General features: G+C 39.1%; 1 protein-coding gene across 2 annotated transcripts; it reads left to right on the top strand.

Annotated features, from left to right (window-relative positions):
• The first annotated feature begins 456 nt into the window (after window positions 1-456).
• Window positions 457-18,065, top strand: strada (STE20 related adaptor alpha). 2 transcript variants are annotated; one of them, XM_053514068.1, is made up of 13 exons: window positions 457-588; window positions 1,966-2,038; window positions 2,230-2,287; window positions 6,258-6,286; window positions 12,663-12,765; window positions 13,574-13,695; window positions 13,993-14,101; window positions 14,195-14,318; window positions 14,592-14,763; window positions 15,052-15,156; window positions 15,413-15,648; window positions 16,770-16,812; window positions 16,896-18,065. In XM_053514068.1, the coding sequence occupies exons 2-13, from the start codon at window positions 2,027-2,029 to the stop codon at window positions 17,049-17,051; spliced, it is 1,269 nt and encodes a 422-aa protein (XP_053370043.1). In that variant the 5' UTR covers window positions 457-588; window positions 1,966-2,026; the 3' UTR covers window positions 17,052-18,065. The 2 variants fall into 2 exon arrangements, with proteins under 2 accessions (XP_053370043.1, XP_053370044.1); XM_053514069.1 differs by lacking the exons at window positions 457-588; window positions 6,258-6,286.
• Window positions 18,066-20,845: the final 2,780 nt, after the last annotated feature.

Raw genomic sequence — 20,845 nt, 5'->3', positions numbered from 1 at the left:
CACTCCACCCTGGAGGTGCGAGGCTACAGTGCTAACCACTACACCACCGTACCGCGCTTTTGTGTTCATTTTGAGTCAATAATTTTATAAAACAATTAAAAGAATATTGAGTAACTTAAACAACCACTATACAGTACATTATACTGCATACCAGTTTGGATAAAATACATATGAATCGTTTGAGAGTCGAATGAGTGAGTCAAATGCTGAAACCTGAAAACTTGAACTCGAATTGCAGGCAAAAACAGTGCTATTTGGTTCACTAAAAAATGGATTCAAATTACAATAAAGAGTTACGGGATATTCGTAGTTAGGTCAAATCATGTTAGAACACAGGCAACGGAGTCGTTTTGCAGCCGAAAGAGTCGACTCCTGAGTCGAAGCGATGATTCGACTCGCTGAGCGGAACCGTAAAACGCGCATGCGCGTGGTTACGCGGGGATGTAATGCGCATGCGCAGTGCCGACTGCAAGACGCAGGGAAGTGACAGGAGGGTAAACAGTGTTAAATTAAAAACGCTTTTCTCTTTCATTTAGGCTGAATTGTTGGACGAAACCCGGACGGTTGGATACTTTCTCTACTTTAGGAGTAAGTTAAGTTATAAAATGTTAACCTGGGTTTATTGGTGATGGACAGTGAGCGTTGTTGTTAGGGGTTAGAAGCTGCACAGGCTTTACAAAGGCTTTGTATTGAACTGTAGACTTTATGTGATGATCAGATCAAAGTTAATCAGATTCTGATCTATAATCAACGTATCCAGTCTGATTAAATGATCTAACATTAACACTGGGAGTAGATATTCATAAGGCTGAATTCTTGCTCCTGATTGGTCAGAAGGTGTTGATTCATTTTCTCTTACAGCAGCTCTGAAAGTGTGTGTACAGGACTGTAAAGCTGTTTGCATTACTGATGGCATTACAAAGGGCTGAGAAGGTGAATCATCAGAAATGTAGTGATTTGTAATGACTCCGTAGCAGCACTTGATCATATTCAGTATTACTAGATACTGTATTTATTTCACACTGTTACTGTATTCTGCTATGCTCATGACTGGACGTTTCCATTTCAATTACATCCCGATCCTATACTTATTTTTATTACTTGTATTTGTACATAATGTAAATTTTTCAGCCAAAAGTTTTCTATATTTTCTATACTGTAATATTTATTATATTTTATATTTCTAAGTTGTATATTTTCTTTTATTATTATATTCCTATTTTATGTTCTTTATATAGAATTCTCTACTTTTCTTTTAAACCTTTCTTTCTTTTTTTTAAGGTCATGGGTGGTTGTTAAAACATTTCACTGCATGTTTTACTGTGTATGCGAATAAAAATTAAATAAAAATTTTAGTTATAGTAGGTAAAAAACTAATGGAAGCCTTCATGAAAATGAGACTGTAGAACATGTTCTGCTCTCGTTCAGGAAATATATACACAGGACGGCATAGATATGGTGGTGCAGCTTCAAGAACTAGGAAGAGTAGAAAGCGAGAAGTAGAAGAGTCTTTTAGGATGAGCTGCCATTCTGTTGTGGAGATGACGGGCGTTTCCACTGTGAGAACTGTCGCTTCATCTCAGTCCAGTCCTGGACTGTTCCATATGAGACACTTCGACAATGGCAGCGATATTGTGGATTATTCCCCAACGATTATCACACACAAGTTGCCGAATGGTTTCGACATTTCCAGGTCTTGAGCTTGTCGAAGGTCTTCCTGATCTCTGATGTTCTTCCGCTCTTGAAGCGCTCGTGCCACTCAAAACTCCTCAAACGTCTCAATGCAGCATCTGCAAACATTAAACTTGATGAATCGCGTCAAACGTCTCTGTGGCCGATTTGCCAGATCACTTTCACACAGAATTTCACAGTCGCTCTTTATTCTAAATTGTTGTAATGAAATGCGAAAACTGATGATAACTGATAATCTTTTCATTAATTTTTTTTAAACTCATATTTTCACAGATATTGAGATTTACTCTGAATGTGATTTTGATGGTGTAGACGCTCGTCATATTCAGGATCCATGTCTTTTTTGGTGAGTTTACGTTCCTTTCATGTGTTATACACCCACACGCCATGTTGGCGTGACAAATCCAGAAGGTCAGGTTAATGGAGAGAGTGTTGAGCGTAATGTTCGCTTCACTTTTAATCAGTGGTCCTTTTTTTCAGGTTTTGAGAAAGCTCTAAGTGTTAACTCATTGGCCTTGGATGTGTTTGTGTGTTTAGCGTTGGGTGTCGGAGAAGCTGAGCGTGGAGAGTCTGAGGGATTTGGACTTGTTTGGAGGTGAGTACTTTACCCCGGCCCTATGCTGATGCTGTGCTTATGTCATGGCCACGCAGGCAACCCTGAGCCAGGCTTTACGCTCTATGATTTGTAGAAACCAAGGCAAACAGAAACTGCACATAAAGAGACAAGGACACGTGACTCTCTCTTCTAAAAGCCACCAGTAAGATGCTAAGACATATAGTATTGGAAAAGTTAAATTTAGTTAAAAAAACAAAAACATTTATATCCGGATAAGTGGTTGTGTTTATGCAAACCTGCAATGAGACCCTTATAATAGTGATGTAGACATAACATAGTCATTTTTTGTAATCACATGCCTATGGTAAGCATTATCATTTAAGTGATAAAAATTGTACATTAGGAATTCTTTCTAATGCATCCAGAGGTCTTTTTCTGAGTATGTGTCTCGAAGGATAAACATGACTAAAAAAAAAAACCCTTTATATATATATTATATATTTTTTTTTTTTTGTTTTTTTTTGGGGGGGGGGGGGGGGAATTGACGTTTGTTAAAGTCCCAGGGAACCTCAATCTGTGATTGTTAAGTAATTTAAAGTCAGTCAAATCGATTCATTCGAATTTTTGGCCGTTGCGATTTTCGATTCAAATTTATTCGTCAGCACAAATGTTTATTGTTTGATTTGTTTTAAGTGGCTATATTTCTTACAAGGTTTAACAAACTAGTGTTTTAATACTAGTATGTTTTAAAAAAAATATCCAATATGTGTTGAAATGCTGTGTATCGACAATTTGTTTATAAACGTCATGTCTCATGCAAGGCGACGATCGTGTTTTTTTATATATATATATATATATATATATATATATCCCCATTCCAATAGGAGGCGGTATTGCTTAGATTAACTGTAAGCTTAAAATTGAAAGAGGAAACGGTAGTCTCGTATTTGTGGAATAAAAAAAAAATTTTTTTTTGAGCATTTAACGCTTGAAAGTTTGCCTAAATAAAAACATGTGAATTGATTCTTGATCGAAAACTGCCCCAATGATTCACGATTCAATTAATTTAATTGATCAACAAAAAATCCATTAAATTGCCTATTAAGTCTCTCAGCTATAGTCTTTTTTTTTTTTTTTTCATTTGAGAAATGCAAGTTGTCCAAAGTCATGATGGATGTCTGAATCAAATTTAATCAAACACTTTGATTAAAGTGCTTCTTCTTCGTGTTTGCTCGTTAACATTTCAGGTCATGCTTGTTTTGAGCAGTTCAATGAAATTCCCGTCTTGCTTCAATAATAAAACTCACAAAAACGTTTTCTTCACCTAGCATCAATAACATGATGTGTAAAGTTTTTTAGTCAGTGTGATTCTGGGCACAATCATACCACATTACAGATGATATGAGATCTGTCCGGAAAAAAAACATCCATTGTCAAGATAACGAGAACGGTTTGTGTGACATCATCAATGTAACCTAGCAGGGAAAGAGAGGGGAACGGAATTGACTGGAAAGTGAAAAATGACGACTTCACTGTACTAATTATTGGGGAACTAGACACTGTTAAGTGAGCATGTGTACTGTGTCGGCATTGCATTTAAAGTAACTGGGCGAGTAGAGAAACGTATCTGCTGCAAATTTTTATGTTAAACTTGAACATTCTTTCCCAGAAACTATACAGATAATTATGAAGGTTTTTCAGGGACGTTGCAATGATTACCGAATGTTCCCTGGCACTTTATGTGCAAAATTTCTTGCCTGCAGTACTGTACTGTATATCCTGCCTAAAAGTCGCCGTGATTGAGTAGCAAGTTGAAGCTTTAGATTTTTTTTTATTCCAGTGTTTTTGCTTTTTTACATGGCTCTCATTTTGCTGTCACATTGATTTATCCCCTGAGTTGTTCCTTGCCGCTCCTCTCATATCTGTTTGCATTTGGCTGCTGCCGCCTGTTTCTCTGGCATCAAACTTGTATTTCAATGTTAAGTTCTTAAAAAAAAAAGAAAGAAAAAAGAGCATACATTGATGAGTACGTTAGTGATTTATTGTTTTGTTCAGCTAAGATGAAATTTCCTTTCAAACATCACATTTTCTGATGCTGGTGCGCAGGTGTGGTGTATCCAAGACAGGTAGGTCTGTGTCTCTGTAGCATCCATGTCAGATGAAGGATATTATCAGTTTTCATGTTTTCTACTTCCCTTGGGAAAAGATACTGACACTGGGAGATGAAATGATGACAAAACTTCACAACCACCTTTATGTATTCTAAAAATCGATGCACATTGCAAGCCTTCAGACTTCAAATGAATTTTTGAAGGGTAAAGGTGAGTAGGGGTAGACTTGATGAGGACGAGTTGGCAAGGGTGGATATGATACATAGGCAAAAGTAGACTCCAAGAATAGGTGGTGGGTGGCCAATATTGGGATTGGAGGGAAGGCGAGGTTGGTCTTAACAGGTAGGTAAGTGTGTTCTTGGTGGGTGGTGAAGGGCTGGATTGTTAGATGGGCAGGTTTGGGCCAATGAGTTGATTCACTGTGGATATGGATGGGCTCACTGACTGGGGTGGCAAGAGTGAACTTGCGGCGGGCTAGGTTGGGTTCAATGAATAGGTTATGGGTAAGTGATTGAGGTCTCAGTGGGTATGTTGAGGGTGGGAAAGGGCAGGCATTACTGAGTTAGGCAAAAGTGGGCTTGTAGGCTAAAGTAGACTTAATGAATAGGTTGAGGTTGGGCAATATTGGGGTTGGAGGGAGGGCAAGGTTGGTCTGGACAGGTTGGTTAAGGGTAGGTAAGTGTGTTCTTGGTGGGTGGGGAAGGGCTGGATTGTTAGATGGGCAGATTTGGACAACAATGAGTTGTTTGATGTTGGATGTGGATGGGCTCACTGACTGGGGTGGCAAGAGTGAACTTGTGGTGGGCTAGGTTGGGTTCAATTAGTAGTTTGAGGGTGGGTGAGGGAGGTCTCAATGGGTATGTTAGATGGGCAGGTTTGGACCAATGAGTTGATTGAGGGTGGATGTGGTTGGCAAGAGTGAACTTGTCTTGGTCCCCACCCAATAGGTAGGTAGATGGCGGGTGAGAGGGGTCTTGATGGGTAAGTTACGGGTTTGCAGGAGTGGCTTGTAGGCTAAAGTAGACTCAAGCAATTGGTTGAGGGCGGGCAAAATTGGGCTTGGAGGGTGGGCAAGCTTGGTCTTAACATGTAGCTTAAGGATACAGTAGGTAAGTGCACTTGGTTGGTGGGAAAGGGGTAATGAGGGGCAAAATATTTAATAGAGGGTGGAAATGGGTGGGCAAAGTGCGTGGGCAAGGGTAGGATGGACGATGATTAGTTTTATGAGTAAATTGAGTGTGAGGGGGAGATAGGTGGAGAGTGGACAAGTATGGGTTCATGGGTGGAAAGGGATGGGCTTGTTGGGTAGATAGGTGTGGACAAGAGTAGGCTTAATGGGTGGGTTAAATGTGGATAGCCGTTAACCCTCATGGAAAGGCTGAGGGTGTGATAGGCAGGTGGGTTATGAATGGGTTGAGGTGGGCTGGATGTGTGAATTAAAGATAGGAGGGGGTTTGATGGGATTTTAAATGTATAATTACATTAACAGAATTTTGAAAAGAAGACAAAAGTAGACATATTGTCAGAGAGGATGCAAAAGACTTTTGCGAAATGTCACGTGACCAGAAACATGATAACTCAGTTATTATGTTATAACTTCCAAATGTTTCAGGTTTACAGATTCACTGCTTGCTCTGCATTTGTTGCAAACAGTGAATTTTAGCTACTGTTTGTGTCTGAGTTTTGTCATCAGGAATCTTCAGCAACTTAAATCATTTACAGCTGAATTGTGTATAACTATGGAGCAGAAAATTAGTGCAGCAATGCAAAAAAGTGGTTTCGTTGCCATGGCAGAAGCTCCATCGAGGCATAATGTCACGTTATCATACCCATATTAAATCAAGGTTGTTTGTGTATCTGTGTGTCTTCTGCGTCATTTGCGTGGTGTCTCTACCCAGAGCAAGCTCAGGCAAGCCCACTCAGGAAAGTAAGTGCGGGATCTCTGTTTGCTTTTGCAGCCATGCATTAGCCCGTGTGAGTGTGTGTGAGTGTGTGTGTGTGTTGGGTGTATAAGCATGCGTGACTGTGTGTTTTTTTTTTTTTTTGTGTGTGCGTGTGTGTGTGTGAAGATGTAAACGTGGAGTTCTAAAAGGTGTGGTGGTGTTGAGTAAGCGTGTGTGGTTCCATCCCCTGTGCTTGAGTGCATGCACTCATTGTGCTGCTGTTTGGCTTCATGCATTGACACTCTTCACTAGATAGAAAGATAGGACTTACATAAGCAAGAACATCAGTCTTCCAGCACTGCCACATTGACGCATTGAGGAAAGTGCCATCCACCCACTTCCACCTCTCCCACCCTGAGAGCACGGCCAGTTTTGTTCCATTGGACTCTCAGCCACATATATACACTTACAATCCTTAAACGTACACTTTTAAAATCTGTTAATGTTGAATGTTGCAAGTTCCTTGCAAATTGTTGCATATTAGAACAACTGCAATAAACGGATCCTGGTTTGCATCTTCCAGATGCTTATACTGTATAAACAGTTAATCAGTACTTTTTGACCAATCAGAATTGAGATTTCAGCGGTACAATGGATTTTTTAACTACAATATATGAATCTCCCCAGAACCACATTTTTGCTAATTGACCGGTGAAAACTGTGTAAAATATTGTAAGCAATGTAAACATGTTTTGAGCCAAACATGGCGTGTATCGGTTAGTAGTTTAGTCCTAGATTTAAACACCAGGGATCCTGTAGTGTTTTAGTTTAACGTTTTGTAAGGATTCCGGATTCTTAAAATATGCAAATTTATAAGCCGCTTTTCCTTGGAACTGAAATTTGCATACTAAAACCTGATTGGCTCTTATATTTTGTGATATATTTTGTGAGAGATTTGCAGTAAAACTACTTAAATGTATTTAATGTAACATTAGGCGCAGATATAAATGGATAATCAATATGACGTGAAAAACCTGAACTAATAGTTAATTATTATTATAAATAGGTAATAATAATAATAATAATAATAATAATAATAATAATGAACTTAAGTAATAGCAGTAACATGTTCGAAAGTACCTTAAATGGTATAAGTAATCAAAAATAAATCATCGAAGTAGAATCATCTTAATCACAAAATGGTTTAATTGCAATAGTTTAAATGAAACGCATATAAAACCATATTTGTACTAAAATAATTGGGCTAGGAAAATTCAGATTGCTTTTTCCCTTTTATAAATAACCATACAATTCCATTTTTTTAATTCATTGAAACACACAAGAAACAGTAAGAATTGGTTTTCATAAAATGACCAAAATGGGTTTTTTCCATCACTTATTACAGTGTATTCTTTCTTTTTGCCACAGTGACAACCTGGCAGTTAAAACAGACCTAGACAGAAAATTGCGTTCTCTTTATGACTGTTGATTACCACCATTCAAACATGAAAAAAAACAGCCAATAGTCTTTTTTTTAACTGCATGTTACTCCAGATAAATCCCAGACAAATATTAATTAAATTGCAAAAAAAAAGACCAAATTTACTCTGTGAAAGTAAGATAAAGTTGCAACTTTTTTTCAGTATTGTTCAGCAAACAAGCTCAGAGTGTTTGTTAGTGTTGAGTGAACTGGCCAATCACAGTCTGGAAAAACAGGGGTGTGGCCCTGGGTAAAAATCGATACGTTTAGATTTGTTAAACTTATAAAAACAAGTATACCTAATGACTGCCTCATATTCTCATACTAAACATTTAAGTAATGCAATAAGTCTCACTTTTTAAATGATATTTACTCAACCTGTTTGCACTGAAACAACATTTGGGTTAAAATTGCAAGTGCAATACTTTGAGTGATGAATGTGGACATTAACCTTTGGACATTAGTGCTGTGCTTGTTTTTCATTAATGCTTCAGTGATCATGTCAGCTTTGTGGGCTGCAGTGGTCTTCAGGCCACACTAAATGGATTACTGTCAGTGTGTTTGATATTGTAGTTGTGTGTGTGTGTGTGTGTGTGTGTGTGTGTGTGTGTGTGTGTGTGTGTGCTGAGCAGAAACGATGGCTTCAGCATGTGTAAACTGAGCTGCTGTTTCATGTGTTCAACTTGACAACACATGCCAGAAGCCCATTCTCCAGGTCTGGCTTTGCTGTACTGGTTGCTTCAGAAACCCTGCAATGTTTTAACTAAAGGTGTCCTGCAGCTTTAAATCAAATTAAATTATGTTTAAACATTTACAATTTGTCATGAAAACGCATCAGATTAGTTTGCATATAAAGTGGTGCACTGTGAGAGACTCGCTAAGCCTGGCAAAATTTAAATCACGTTGATAAGGTTCCTCAGATTTGTGACTAGACCATGCTGATGGTGCTAAAAATGTTGTCACATTCCTATCAAATATGGCTATTTTAACAGATATAAATTACGTACTAACGTAATCTCCCACTCCCAAGTATTAACCTTAATCACATGATAAAAAAAATATTTAGCAATAAAGTTTTACACCCCGATCAGCCATAACAATAAAATGACCTTCCTAATATTGTGTAGGTTCCTCTTGTGTAACCAAACAAACTCTGAACCATCAAGATATGGACTCCAGAAGACCCCTGGAGGTGTACTGTGGTGTTTGGCGTCAAGGTGTTAGCCGCGGATCCTTTAAGTCCTATAAGTTGCATGCTATTCATGGATCAGATTTGTTAGTCCATCACATCCTACAGATGCTCAATTAGATTGGGATCTGAGAAATTTGGAGGCCATGTCAACACCTTGAGCTCTTTATACTGTTCCCCAAACATTTCCTAAATGATTTAGCAGTGTAACAGGGCGCATTATTCTGCTGAAATTACCATCAGGGAAAACTTCTGCAATAATTTCACACATCCACATGAATGCCAGGACCCAGGGTTCTTCAGCAGTACCTTGCCCAGAGCATCACATTGTTTTCAGCATGCCTTCTTCCAGTTGTGGATCTTGGAGCCGTCTATTGCTTAATGGTGCAGTTCTAATGTTTATGTACCCACTGTAAGAACTTTTATCAGTAGACGGGTATTAGTATGGACACTTTATCCAGTCTGTTACTGCGTAGCCTCATAAACAGGAACTCTGGTTTCCGAAACTTTCATAGCCAGAAATGACTTTTTTAGCAAATTGTGCTCTAGTTGCCTTTCTGTAGGATTGGCCCAAACAGGCTAGCCTTTACTTTCCATGTGGAAGTACTTCACCTGAGCCTTGGACACCCATGACTGTGTCACCAGTTCACAGATTGGACTACTTTTGGTAGGTATTACCCACTGCATACCAAGAAAACCACAGAAGACCTGCTGTTTTGGAGATACCCTGACCTAGTCTTCTAGCAATCACAGTTTGGAGGAATTTAAAGCCTGTCTTGCCTATTTTTCTTGCTTCTAGAACATCAACTTCAAGAACTGCCTGTTTACTTGCTGCCTGATGTGATTTATCTCCCTTGACAGGAGTCAGTATAAGAAGATAATCAAGATTATTCACTTCATCTGTCAGTGCTTTTAATGTGCTGATCGGTGTAGTTTTCTAATAAATAGTGCTATGACCTAAGAATAACTAGCTAATGCACAGTAACCAACAAAGTATTTTAATATAGTGTTTCTAACATATGTAGTTATTACTTGATTCAATATCAATACAACTTTTTAGATTAGCTGAAACGGTGTTATTAATTGAAATGTCATCACTTTTCTGCTGATCCTAAGTCGACATAAAGTAAACGTTAGCCAATGTTTAAGGTTTTCTGACTACATTAGTGCTGTGATGTAGTGTAATAGAGGATTAGGCTCTGCAGCAGTAGCATCAATCAAACAATTTGTTATATCATCTCTAGTTCTCCAATTAAAACCTTTTTTTTTTTTTTTGCTTCTATTAATGTATGGTTCTAAAGTCACTTACTATTATTTTTCTACTTAAGTAGAATACCAGCCTGTACCTTTGAGGAAGCCACTAACTAGCTTAGGTAGCTAGCTGAGGACACTGTGAAAGACAACCTGAAATGAAAATGGTTCTTTTTTTTCTAACTGTATCTTTACTACTGTATATAGTTTGCTCGCTGGTTCTTTGTGTTAATCAAACAACAGAGACTAATCTTTTTACCCAGCTACGTTTACATCGACAATAGAGATGCGTGAAAAAATCGATTCAATTACATATCGGGATTCTTTTCAGTGGGTATTCGTGGGTGGTTTTATTTAATTTTTTTTATTATATATGTTTGCATTTAAGATGTAAAAATTTTGCAGTTACTCTGTAATCCTATAGGTGGTGCACTATTAACTCATTGGGATATATTATTTAAATTATGATATTTATAAAAACATGATACCAACAGAATCGCAATACAAATTGTATCGACACCTGGGTATCATGCTAATATCATATCAGTTGGTCCATCGTGATTCCCATCCCTAATAGACAATATTTCTTCAGTCTGATTAAAACTATTTCGATTAGAGATTCCAACTTAACTTTTTACATGAATACTGATCTGATACGAAAAAAAAAATGTTTAAAGCGTTTAATCAAAATGTACATCTTGACAAAAAGTGTTTCTTTGTCAAAAAAAAAAAAGTGTTTAATCTGCTGGGGAAAAAACATTAGAAGTAGTATTTTTCTCCAACTCTAAGGTTAGGTTAGCACAGACTTCCCATATTTTCCAATAAACTTTGCCCTTTGCGTTTTGAATGGTCGGTCTTGTCTGTGATTGGTTAGATGCTTTACTAGGTATAATTTGTGAGCCGATCAGTGCTCAGCCAGAGATTAAAGTAAAGACGTATGTAAGAGAGTGAATGGAAGCAAAAGTCTCTGCTAAAAAAACGTCACATCATCTAAAGTTGCCCCATTCGGAGCAAACGCGCGCAGAAGGAGTATATTTATTCTGACAGGAGAGAAAACGATCTAATCCCAAAGTGTTTACATGGTTAATATTCACTAACTATAGAACAGATTAGCACAGGCTTTTCACCTCTTTTTATTTTGACAAAAAATTCATTTTAATTAGCATCCATGTAAACGCTCCTATTGTCATCTTCCACATTTTAAAAAAATTGTTGTTTTTTTTCTGAGGTGAATATTTCATCACCCCTCCCCCACACTCCGCTATTGTTAAGCGTAAAAATGCTGAGTCACCTTCAGCTCCTTCGTGTTTGTTTGGAGGTTAAAATCTACATCTCCTGCCTCATGTTTGGTTTTCCTGATGTATATAATCCAAAATATGTAATTCTGCTCAAAAACATGTCACATTATGGAAGAAATCTGTTTTCATTTCATGTTGTCTTTTCAATGTTGGCTACTTAAGCGTAGCTGCTAGCTAGCTCGCTAAGTGCTTTCCAATTTGTTTAAACACTTCCGTTTAAACTATCTTTGATGTTATGTAATTGAGTGACTAAAAAGATTAAAGAAATGTCTACGCCTGTGTGTGTGTGTGTGTGTTCGCTGATGGGCACATTGTGAAAGTTTTGTGCACTTTGAAACTTTCCTTTAGTGATTGTGTATATATTCGAATGTTAACACAGTCAGTAATCGCGTTCATGTCTTGTAGTAGGAAGTTAAAACTTCAGTTTTACCAATATACACCGATCAGCCATAACATTATGACCACCTGTTTAATATTGAGTAGGTCCCCCCTTCTGCCATCATAAAAGCGATGCAAACTGTGTGTTCTGACGCTTGTTCTATCAAATCAGCATTAACCTGTTCATTAGTGTGATGTACACTAACTCTCCTATTGGATCAGACTACACAGGCCGGCCCTCACTCCCCATGTGCATCAGTGAGCCTTGGTCACCCATGACCCTGTCGCCAGTTTACCAGTTTTTCTTCCTTCCTTTTTTTTTTTTTTTTTTTTTAACCGTATTACTTTTGGCTTTTGTCAAGACACTCAAATATTAGGCTATTCAATATTAGGTGGGTGGTCATAATGTTATGGCTGATCTGTGTATAAACATCTCTTTTCATCTAATACAGGGAAGTTTTTGCTTTTTAAATAATTAAAAACATGACCTATGAGCCAGGATCAAATCTTAACTTTATATCTAAATAGGTTCAGGTTTAAGTAGGTCTCACAGGACATTTGTTTTGCAGTCTAGGATGTGAACTCGCAACCTAATGGTAATAAATACATAACCATACCCGCCGAGTTACAATTTGACGTGCCACTACAAGACATTAAAGATTCCCTAAATGACTGAAAACCCGTTATAGACTCAAGTATTCTGTTTAGCACTCCTTAGTTTTTCCTTGCTATAATATTTAATACAGGATTTTGTTTTTAACATTATTTAAAGCGTGTTTGTGTGTTTTGTGTGTGTCTCTAACATTGATCGTGTTCTGTTCCAGGCCCATGAGGACAGTCGTGAATCTCTGAGCTCCCTCCCACATCGGGACACAATGGGAACCTTCTTACCTGACAACAGTGCCTACGAGCTCCTCAGCGTCATCGGTCAGACTCTTCACCTCCTTTATTATTGATACCTCTATGCTGCTATAATAAGTTTTATTCATCTAACACTTTTTCATTTCCTACAATGTCTCAGGGCTCTTTATTTTCAGTGACTGTGGAATTGGAAGTGATATTATAGTACTGTGTGGAAGTCTTGAGCCCCCACACATTTCTTCATATTCTGCTTTTAAAGAGCCAGACTTTCTTGTATTTTTAACGTAGTCTTGAGGAATAGTTCTCCGGGCTTTCATACAGTATATTTTTAGTCCAGTCCCTGTACCTGAGCAGTTTCAGAGGAATGTCTTTTGGCATCAGTTAGAAACGGGTGCAGATATTGACAGATGATCAGGCCGGTGATTAGTATACTGGTTATACTGAATGACGAGTGGTACGGACGAGAGGGGAAATGAGGATGCTGTTGAGGTTGCTACACAAACAATCTATTTTAACATTTTATCTTTGCAGCCTATGACAGTAAGACATTTTTTTTTTCATTTAGTCTACATCTTTTTTACAAGAGAGAGAGAGAGAGATTGTTTCTTTCTTGTGGTTTCTTTTATAAAGCCTGCCAAATACTTTATGTTGGTCAGTGTTCAAGTTGGGAATGCTGAACAGAAACCACATGTCTTTTTATATAATCTGGGTTGTTATTTTATCACAAAACATGACATCTAATCAGGATTTAGTATGCAAATGAAACTATTCCAATGATTAACAGATGGAAGGAGATACAATTTCTTGATGATGGAAGTGTTAAAAGCTGTACATCCTCTGATATTATTTACTTTCTGTGTGTGTGTGTGTGTAGGACATGGTCTGGAACACCTGATGACGGTGAACTTGGCTCGATACAAGCACACCGGGGAACGCGTCGCCATCAGAAGGATTGATATGGAGTCTTGTACCAATGACATGGTCAAACACCTGCAGGTCTGCAGCACCAGCGTTTACATTCAGAGCAATAGTAAATGATGAAAGTGGTTTTGATGCGTCCCTGTGCCAAGCCGAATTTACGATAAACACCCAGAAGATGCTGAAAGCTCAACATGTCCTACTTTTTATCCATTTCAAGTTACGGTTAATGTTTTGGACTAGATATCTCCAGCTCTAACATTTCACCAGTCTACTTTTTCTTTCTCCTGACAATAACAAGACAACAAAACTGCATAAACTTCTCTGTCTTGAAGACGTATATCTGAAAACTTAACATTGTCGTTGTCCCATCAGGAAGAAATCCACGTCTCGAAGCTGTTCCATCACCCGAGCATCCTCCCGTACAAGAGCATCTTCATCTCGGAGAACGAGTTATGGGTGATCACACCCTTCATGGCCTACGGTGAGCGACGAAGGACATGCTGATCTTTCGGTGTATGATATTTAAATAAAAAACAACCAGAGATTTTGAGGTTGGATTGTGTGTGTTGTTTAGGTTCAGCTCGAGATTTGATCAGCACTCACTTCACACACGGTCTGAGCGAGCTGACCATCGCGTACATCCTGCTCGGAGTTCTGCGAGCACTGGAGTACATTCATCACAACGGATACGTGCACCGGTGAGCGCGCGCACACACACACACACACACACACACACACACACACAGGGAGACAGGACAGAAATTTTCCACTGAGATCACTGTAGCATTGTGCACTGTGAAAGACTTCCTTTAAATTACTGAATTTATGTTTAATAATGTATTTCTTTGCAGTAAAAGATTTTTTTTTAAATCGCATGATCACAAATCTCACCATTAAATGAGAGTGTGAATATTTCATCTATCACTTTAAACTGTGAACACAGTGTGTGTTTATTTTTGACTGATGTGTAGGAGTGTGAAGGCGAGTCATATCCTGATCTCAGCGGATGGGCAGGTCTATCTCTCGGGTCTGAGGAGCATCTTCAGTCTGATCCGACACGGCCAGAGAGCACGCGTGGTGCACGACTTCCCCCAGTACAGCGTGAAAGTGCTGCCCTGGCTCAGCCCTGAGGTGCTGCAGCAGGTAATCATAGTGCACACACACACACACACACACACACACACACACACACTGCCTGTTGTCAACACAACAAGATGCTATCACAATTCTACACTTATTCTTCTTTAAGTGTGTGTGTTTGTGTGTGTGTGTGGTGTACGACTAACGTATAAAAATATTTGTATCTGTGGTGTGGAGGGAATATTTGGATCATCTTGACCCTTTATTATATGACACACAGAGGAATAGGATATGAAGAAGATTCTGTGTTTTTTTTTTTTTTTGTTTCTTGTTTTTTTTTTTTTTTTACAGAACCTTCAGGGCTACGACTTCCGCTCTGACATCTACAGTCTGGGAATTACAGCTTGTGAGCTGGCTAATGGTCATGTGCCGTTTAAAGACATGCCTGCTACACAGGTAGACCTAACACACACACACACACACACACACACACACACACATATATACTGTATATATACACACACATGCGGGAGTGTCATAATTATGCATTTCTCAATTTTACATAAAAAATAATAATTTTACAGCAGCCTTAAGATGAATTGGAAAAACAAAATAAATTTCAGTATCTCACAAGATCCAACACGCATCCAATAAGTATTATTTTTTAAAATGATGTACAACTATTTTTGTTTTCATGTTTTTCTTTCCTCAGATGCTGTTGGAGAAGCTAAACGGTACAGTCCCGTGTCTGTTGGACAGCACCACCATCCCGCCGGAGGAGCTGGGTATGAAATCTTCACGCTCGGGGGCGGACTCCGGGATCTGCGAGGGCCCCGGGGCCGGTGGGGCGCGTCACACTAACGGAGAGCCCAACCCCTACAGCAGGACGTTCAGCCCTCACTTCCACAACTTCGTCGAGCTCTGTCTACAGAGGGACCCTGAGAATAGGTGAAGGTCACGGCCAGGGGCACGCCGTATAACTGAGTGTAGCACAGAAAGCTCTTCAGTACGAATTGTGAGGGGGGGGGGGAAGAGGGAATTGTGAGAAATAATCCTGGAATTGTGGCAGAAAAAAAGTGGGAATTGTAAGCGGGAAAAAGTGGGAATTGTGAGGGGGGAATTGTGGGGGGGGGGGAACGTTGGAATTGTAAGGGAGGGAAACATGGGAATTGTGAGGGAGGGAAAATGTGGGAATTGTAAGGGATGGAAAAATGGGAATGGGGGGCATGGCAATTGTGAAGGAGGGAAAACGTGAAAATTGAGGGGAGGAAAAACTTGGGAATTGTGAGGGAGGGAAAATGTGGGAATCGTAGAGGGGGGAAAACGTGGGAATCGTGAGGGAGGGCAAACATGGGAATTGTGGAGGGGGGAAAGTGGAAATTGTGAAGGGGGAGTCAGAATTGTAGAGAAAAGTCAAATTTAGGATAAAAAAAGTTGGAATTGTGAGAATTAATGTTGGAATTGCGGCATAAATAAACTTGGAATTGTGGCATGGCAAAAGCTGAAATTATGAGAAATAGAACTGCAAGAAATGAAGTTGAAATTGTGAAAGATGAAGTCGGAACTGCTAGAGATAGTCAGAAGTACATGAAAGGAAGTCTGAGTTGTGGCAGGGAAATGAAGCGAAAAGTGTGAGAAATAACGTCGGAATTCAAAATTTTAAAAAAAAGTAAACTTTTTTTAAGCGTTTCATACCAATCAGGTAAAATGAGCTCTTTAAATTTGGATATACGCAAGTGCAGGATAGGATTGGAACAACTACAACCCAATTACAACACAACACAACATTTAATCCCTTGCTAGTTCTGGACCTAGGCTGCATTTCAGCTCTTAACGATGCCTACTGCGCGACCTAATGCATACAGGAAGACATTTTGACGTGGCAGAGACGCAAAGTGAAGCTAGTAATTCGAGTTGTGGCTTCGTAACACGCGAGTGACAAACTCCAACATTTCAAGTTGCACCAAAGCAGCGATTTCAAACGAGCAGCTCCAAGGTCCGAATCATTTCTCCTGCTCCCTAATCTATACCTAGATTTAACTGTAGATCCCTTTCTTCTCCTCCCACAGACCGTACGCCAGCGCTCTGATTGGTCACTCCTTCTTCAAGCAGGTGAGTATCAAACCTGCATCCAGACTTGTAGAAACACATCACGCCTTTATTTTCATCTCGTTTAATCGCCGGCTTCTTTCCAGATAAAGCGGCGTCCGTGCGAGGCCCTGCCCGAACTGCTGCGTCCCATCTCGCCGCATGGCAGCTTCGAGTGCGTGCGGCCTCAGGACCCGTCCTCGGCGCTCGCCAGCCTGGAGTCTGGCCTCAGCCACCTGGACGTCGACGACTGGGACTTTTGACAAGAAACGAATAGATGAAAAGAAGATGATGTTGAAACGTTGATGACTTGTTTCCTGATGTGTTTGGGTTGTAATGGTGAGATTAGTGGTGCGTAGGGCCGGCTGATAAACCTGTATGATCTCAATATCACGATACAGAATTTATACAAAGTAATCGGACAATAAAATCCAACTTTTTGACTTTTTTTCGTAACAAAACTTTTGCGCAAAACCAAATATCATGGCTTAATATTAAGTCATCATGTATCGTGATATTTTTTTGTATCGTATTGCCCGTCCCTACTAGGACGTGTTGGAGGGTTCAAGCCATCCAGTTCTCCTCAAGTGTTATTTTTTGGGAAGTGTATGTATATAGTTGTGTATATGACAGAAACGGGTTGAAGGAGGACTATTCTACTTTTTTATCTCTCCCAGAGAGGTGCAAAGCCGCTGCAGCCTTGTCTGAACCACAACACACACAAGGTGCATGAATCTAAAAATGTGCATGCACACAAACACAGAGACACGCAATTATTTAAGGCAGGTGCTTAGTTTTGCGCACTCTGAGCATTGTTACGTGTTTTATAGCTGAATACCCCGAGCAGAAACGAGACGCTCTGAATGTGTACTAGCTTAGAACTGCTTGCTTGAGGGCTGAGACGTTCATCATGCGGATGAACCGAAGCTGCATGGACCGCCGTGCCAATTGTCAGTTTATAGTGTTGTTTTTTTTTAGTTAAATTGAGATTTTTTGTTTTAACAAACTACCAGCAGAACGTCGACTAATGCGAGTGCAGGAAATTCAGAAACGACAGCAGTTACAGGATGGATTCATCCTAAAGGTCAACACAGGTCGTTTTCGGTTTCTGCGCCTGCCGCGGTCAAGATCAGCAGCTACTGTACGTCATGAAGCTTATTCCAGTGTTTTCTTTACGTTTTTGTTTGAGTTAGTGCAAAGCCACGACGTTGGAAACTTTGTGTTTATGTGAAGGTTTTCCAGATGTTACTTAATGAAAAAAAAAAATAAAGACTGAAAATCCACCAGTTTTCATGTTCTGATTTTTCAATAATTATAGAAAACTCGAGGCGGCACGGTGGCTTAGGGGTTAGCACTGTCGCCCTGCACCTCCAGGTTGCGGGTTCGATTCCCGCCTCTGGGTCTATGTGCTTGGTGGGTTTCCTCTGGGGAATTCTGCTTTCTTCCCACAGTCCAAAGACATGCAGATTAGGTTAATTGTTTCCAAATTGCCCGTAGTTGTGTGAATGAGCATTTGAGTGTGTGTGTGTGTGTGTGTGTGTGTGTGTGTGTGATGGATTGGTCTAAGGCAGTGGTTCTCAAACATTTTCTGTCATTCCCCACTTAAGGGGGTGGGCGAATTTTCAAGCCCCACTTGTCAACAAAATGATAACGAAAACGGCCAAGTGTACTATTTATTGAAAAATAAATTTCTAAACCAGTAAGATCAAATAACACCAAGTTCAAAACAGATAAAATACACGTGCAATTGTTATAACAGGCTTACTTCGTCACTTATCTAGAGCTTTCTTTCAAAAAAGTTAAGTGGCTTATTAACGTGACTGGGGTGTGTTGTCGATAAGTGTCTTCCTACTTTGTCTCATGCTGTCTGCTGCCAGCGGTTTAAGACACAAAACACACAGAGGTCTCTCCTCTGCCCTCACCATCCCCACCATGAATCCAAGCGCAACATACAGTAGGCTTCATCATGTTTTCCTTTCGGCTGGATTTTTGGTTGATTAGGCTGATGATGCTGAATCACCTGCTTATTTGTGGTCCATGTAACAAATGTATCCATTGATGTTATTATGCTCACTACATACAGTACGCTACTGTGTTATGGTCTAAAATGCCCCCGACCTAGGCCACGGATTGCCCACCTAAATTCATAGGTTTATGGTTTACAAATTACAAATTATAACAAATGAATTTAATTATAAAGTAAGCAATATATAAAAAAAAGGTTGTATAGGGGGAAAAATATATAAATATATTTTATATACCACATGTATATTTTTATATTGCTTATTTCATAATAAAAATCGTTTCTTTTCACCACCGTAATTTTTCACCACAAACAATATTTATTTAGTGTAATTTGTGATAAATAATTTGTTATTTGTACATTGACAAACCCCTGCAAAATAAATGTGCCATAAAATAATCATTTTGGGGGATTTGTATTAATGGTCTCGACGAGTGTCACGTGCCTAGGGTTAATTATAATAGTAATAATATATTCGATAATAATAAACCTTTAAATGTATGTCCTAATATAATATTTGATAGATATTACGTGTGTATGTGTTGGGGGTGGGTTTGGGCAATCCGTGGCAGGGGGGCATTTTAGTGAATAACACGTGTTTGTGTCCGCGGTAAAGTATGTTTTATATTCGCATCTCCGAATTCAATAGCTGCGTAAATAAACCCGAAAATAAGATACTCACATATATTTCCTCTGTACATTGTCTTTAAGCTACATCCGCCTTAAATTATACATGTTTAAAAGCATAAACACCATTATTCTCTACGGCGCAACGAATCATTTAGGGATCATCGCAAAATGCCGCACAGCAACAAAAAGCGTAGAACGATCTTGATCTTCCCTTCTGTTCAGCGCCTGAAGGATCAAAAAGTAACTTTGTTGCCGCACTGGAAACTAGAAATGCCAATAACTAGTACTGCCTGATAAAATATTAATGTTTAACAAAAACACAGAAACATCAGAATACACATATGAATAAATGAAACTACATATATAATACCGAATGTTTCCTTATATATTGTTCCTCTGGAATTAACATGCCGACGTTAAACCGTTATTGTTGCACTGTGGTTCCACTTTTTCTCTGATGTTATTTTAATTTACTTGTATTAATGATCCATTTCTTTGTGTGTGATTGTTTAGTTTCGAGTGTCTGATAAAGAAAATAAAGATTAAATAAATCAATAAATAAAAGCATGAATTAGAATAGGTACTTTCCTATTATTTTCCACTAATTCCCTCCCGTTCATTGCGCCCCACCTGTCATGTCTGTATTCCCCACTAGTGGGCGCCCCACACTTTGAGAACCACTGGAGTCTAAGGTGTATCCCACCTTGTACTCCTGGGACCCTGTATACAGTGAGTATAGACAGTGAGTGGAGAACTCTTTAACAGCCTCCGGATAAACTGGAGTTACTCTCACCGCACTAGCTTTCCATTTAATTATGTTGGGGATTCAACTCGAGCTGATATTCTAAAGTTGAAGAAGTGGAAATATAAAGTAAACCTTGTAAGTTTTTCAGGTCTGTCCACCACCTCCATGGTTTATTCTCAGCTTTTGTCAGTCACCCCTGTTAATTACATAACTGTCAGTCACAGTTAGTTCTACCAGGCATAGAAGGACAAAATAACTGGTTAAATAAACAAATAATAATCTGTCGCTAATAAATAGTGCTTGTGGAACTGTTGCATAAAATGAATACCACACTTGAGGTTGTGCTGTTGTATGTAATATCAGCACAGCTGTGATTCCTTCAGTACTCAGGCTGCACCGTGCTGTTATTCAGTAGAACAGCACTCCCTTTCTTGTGTAAGCATTTATATATTATATAATGAGTTACGTTCAGCCTTTATTTGTCACGTTTACATCACTGGACAGTGAAAATCTTTATTCTTCATATATCCCCGCTTCTTTGTTGGTAAGCCGGGGTCAGAGCGCTACGGTGGCCGTGAAGTGCAAAACAAATTAACAAAACGGAAAACAAATTAAAAACCAAAATAACAAAACCCAAACCTTTTTTTTTTTTTGAGGGG

Source organism: Clarias gariepinus, chromosome 16 (genome assembly GCF_024256425.1).
Source record: "Clarias gariepinus isolate MV-2021 ecotype Netherlands chromosome 16, CGAR_prim_01v2, whole genome shotgun sequence".
Lineage (NCBI taxonomy): Eukaryota > Metazoa > Chordata > Actinopteri > Siluriformes > Clariidae > Clarias > Clarias gariepinus.
The sequence above is the reverse complement of the archived record's forward strand: the minus strand, read 5'-3'. Positions and strand labels throughout refer to the sequence as shown.

Coding starts and splice junctions, on each gene's coding strand:
- strada (XM_053514068.1), top strand. Junction 2,288..6,257: donor GGATTTGGACTTGTTTGGAG/GTGAGTACTTTA, acceptor GTCTCTACCCAG/AGCAAGCTCAGGCAAGCCCA. Junction 14,319..14,591: donor CACAACGGATACGTGCACCG/GTGAGCGCGCGC, acceptor ACTGATGTGTAG/GAGTGTGAAGGCGAGTCATA.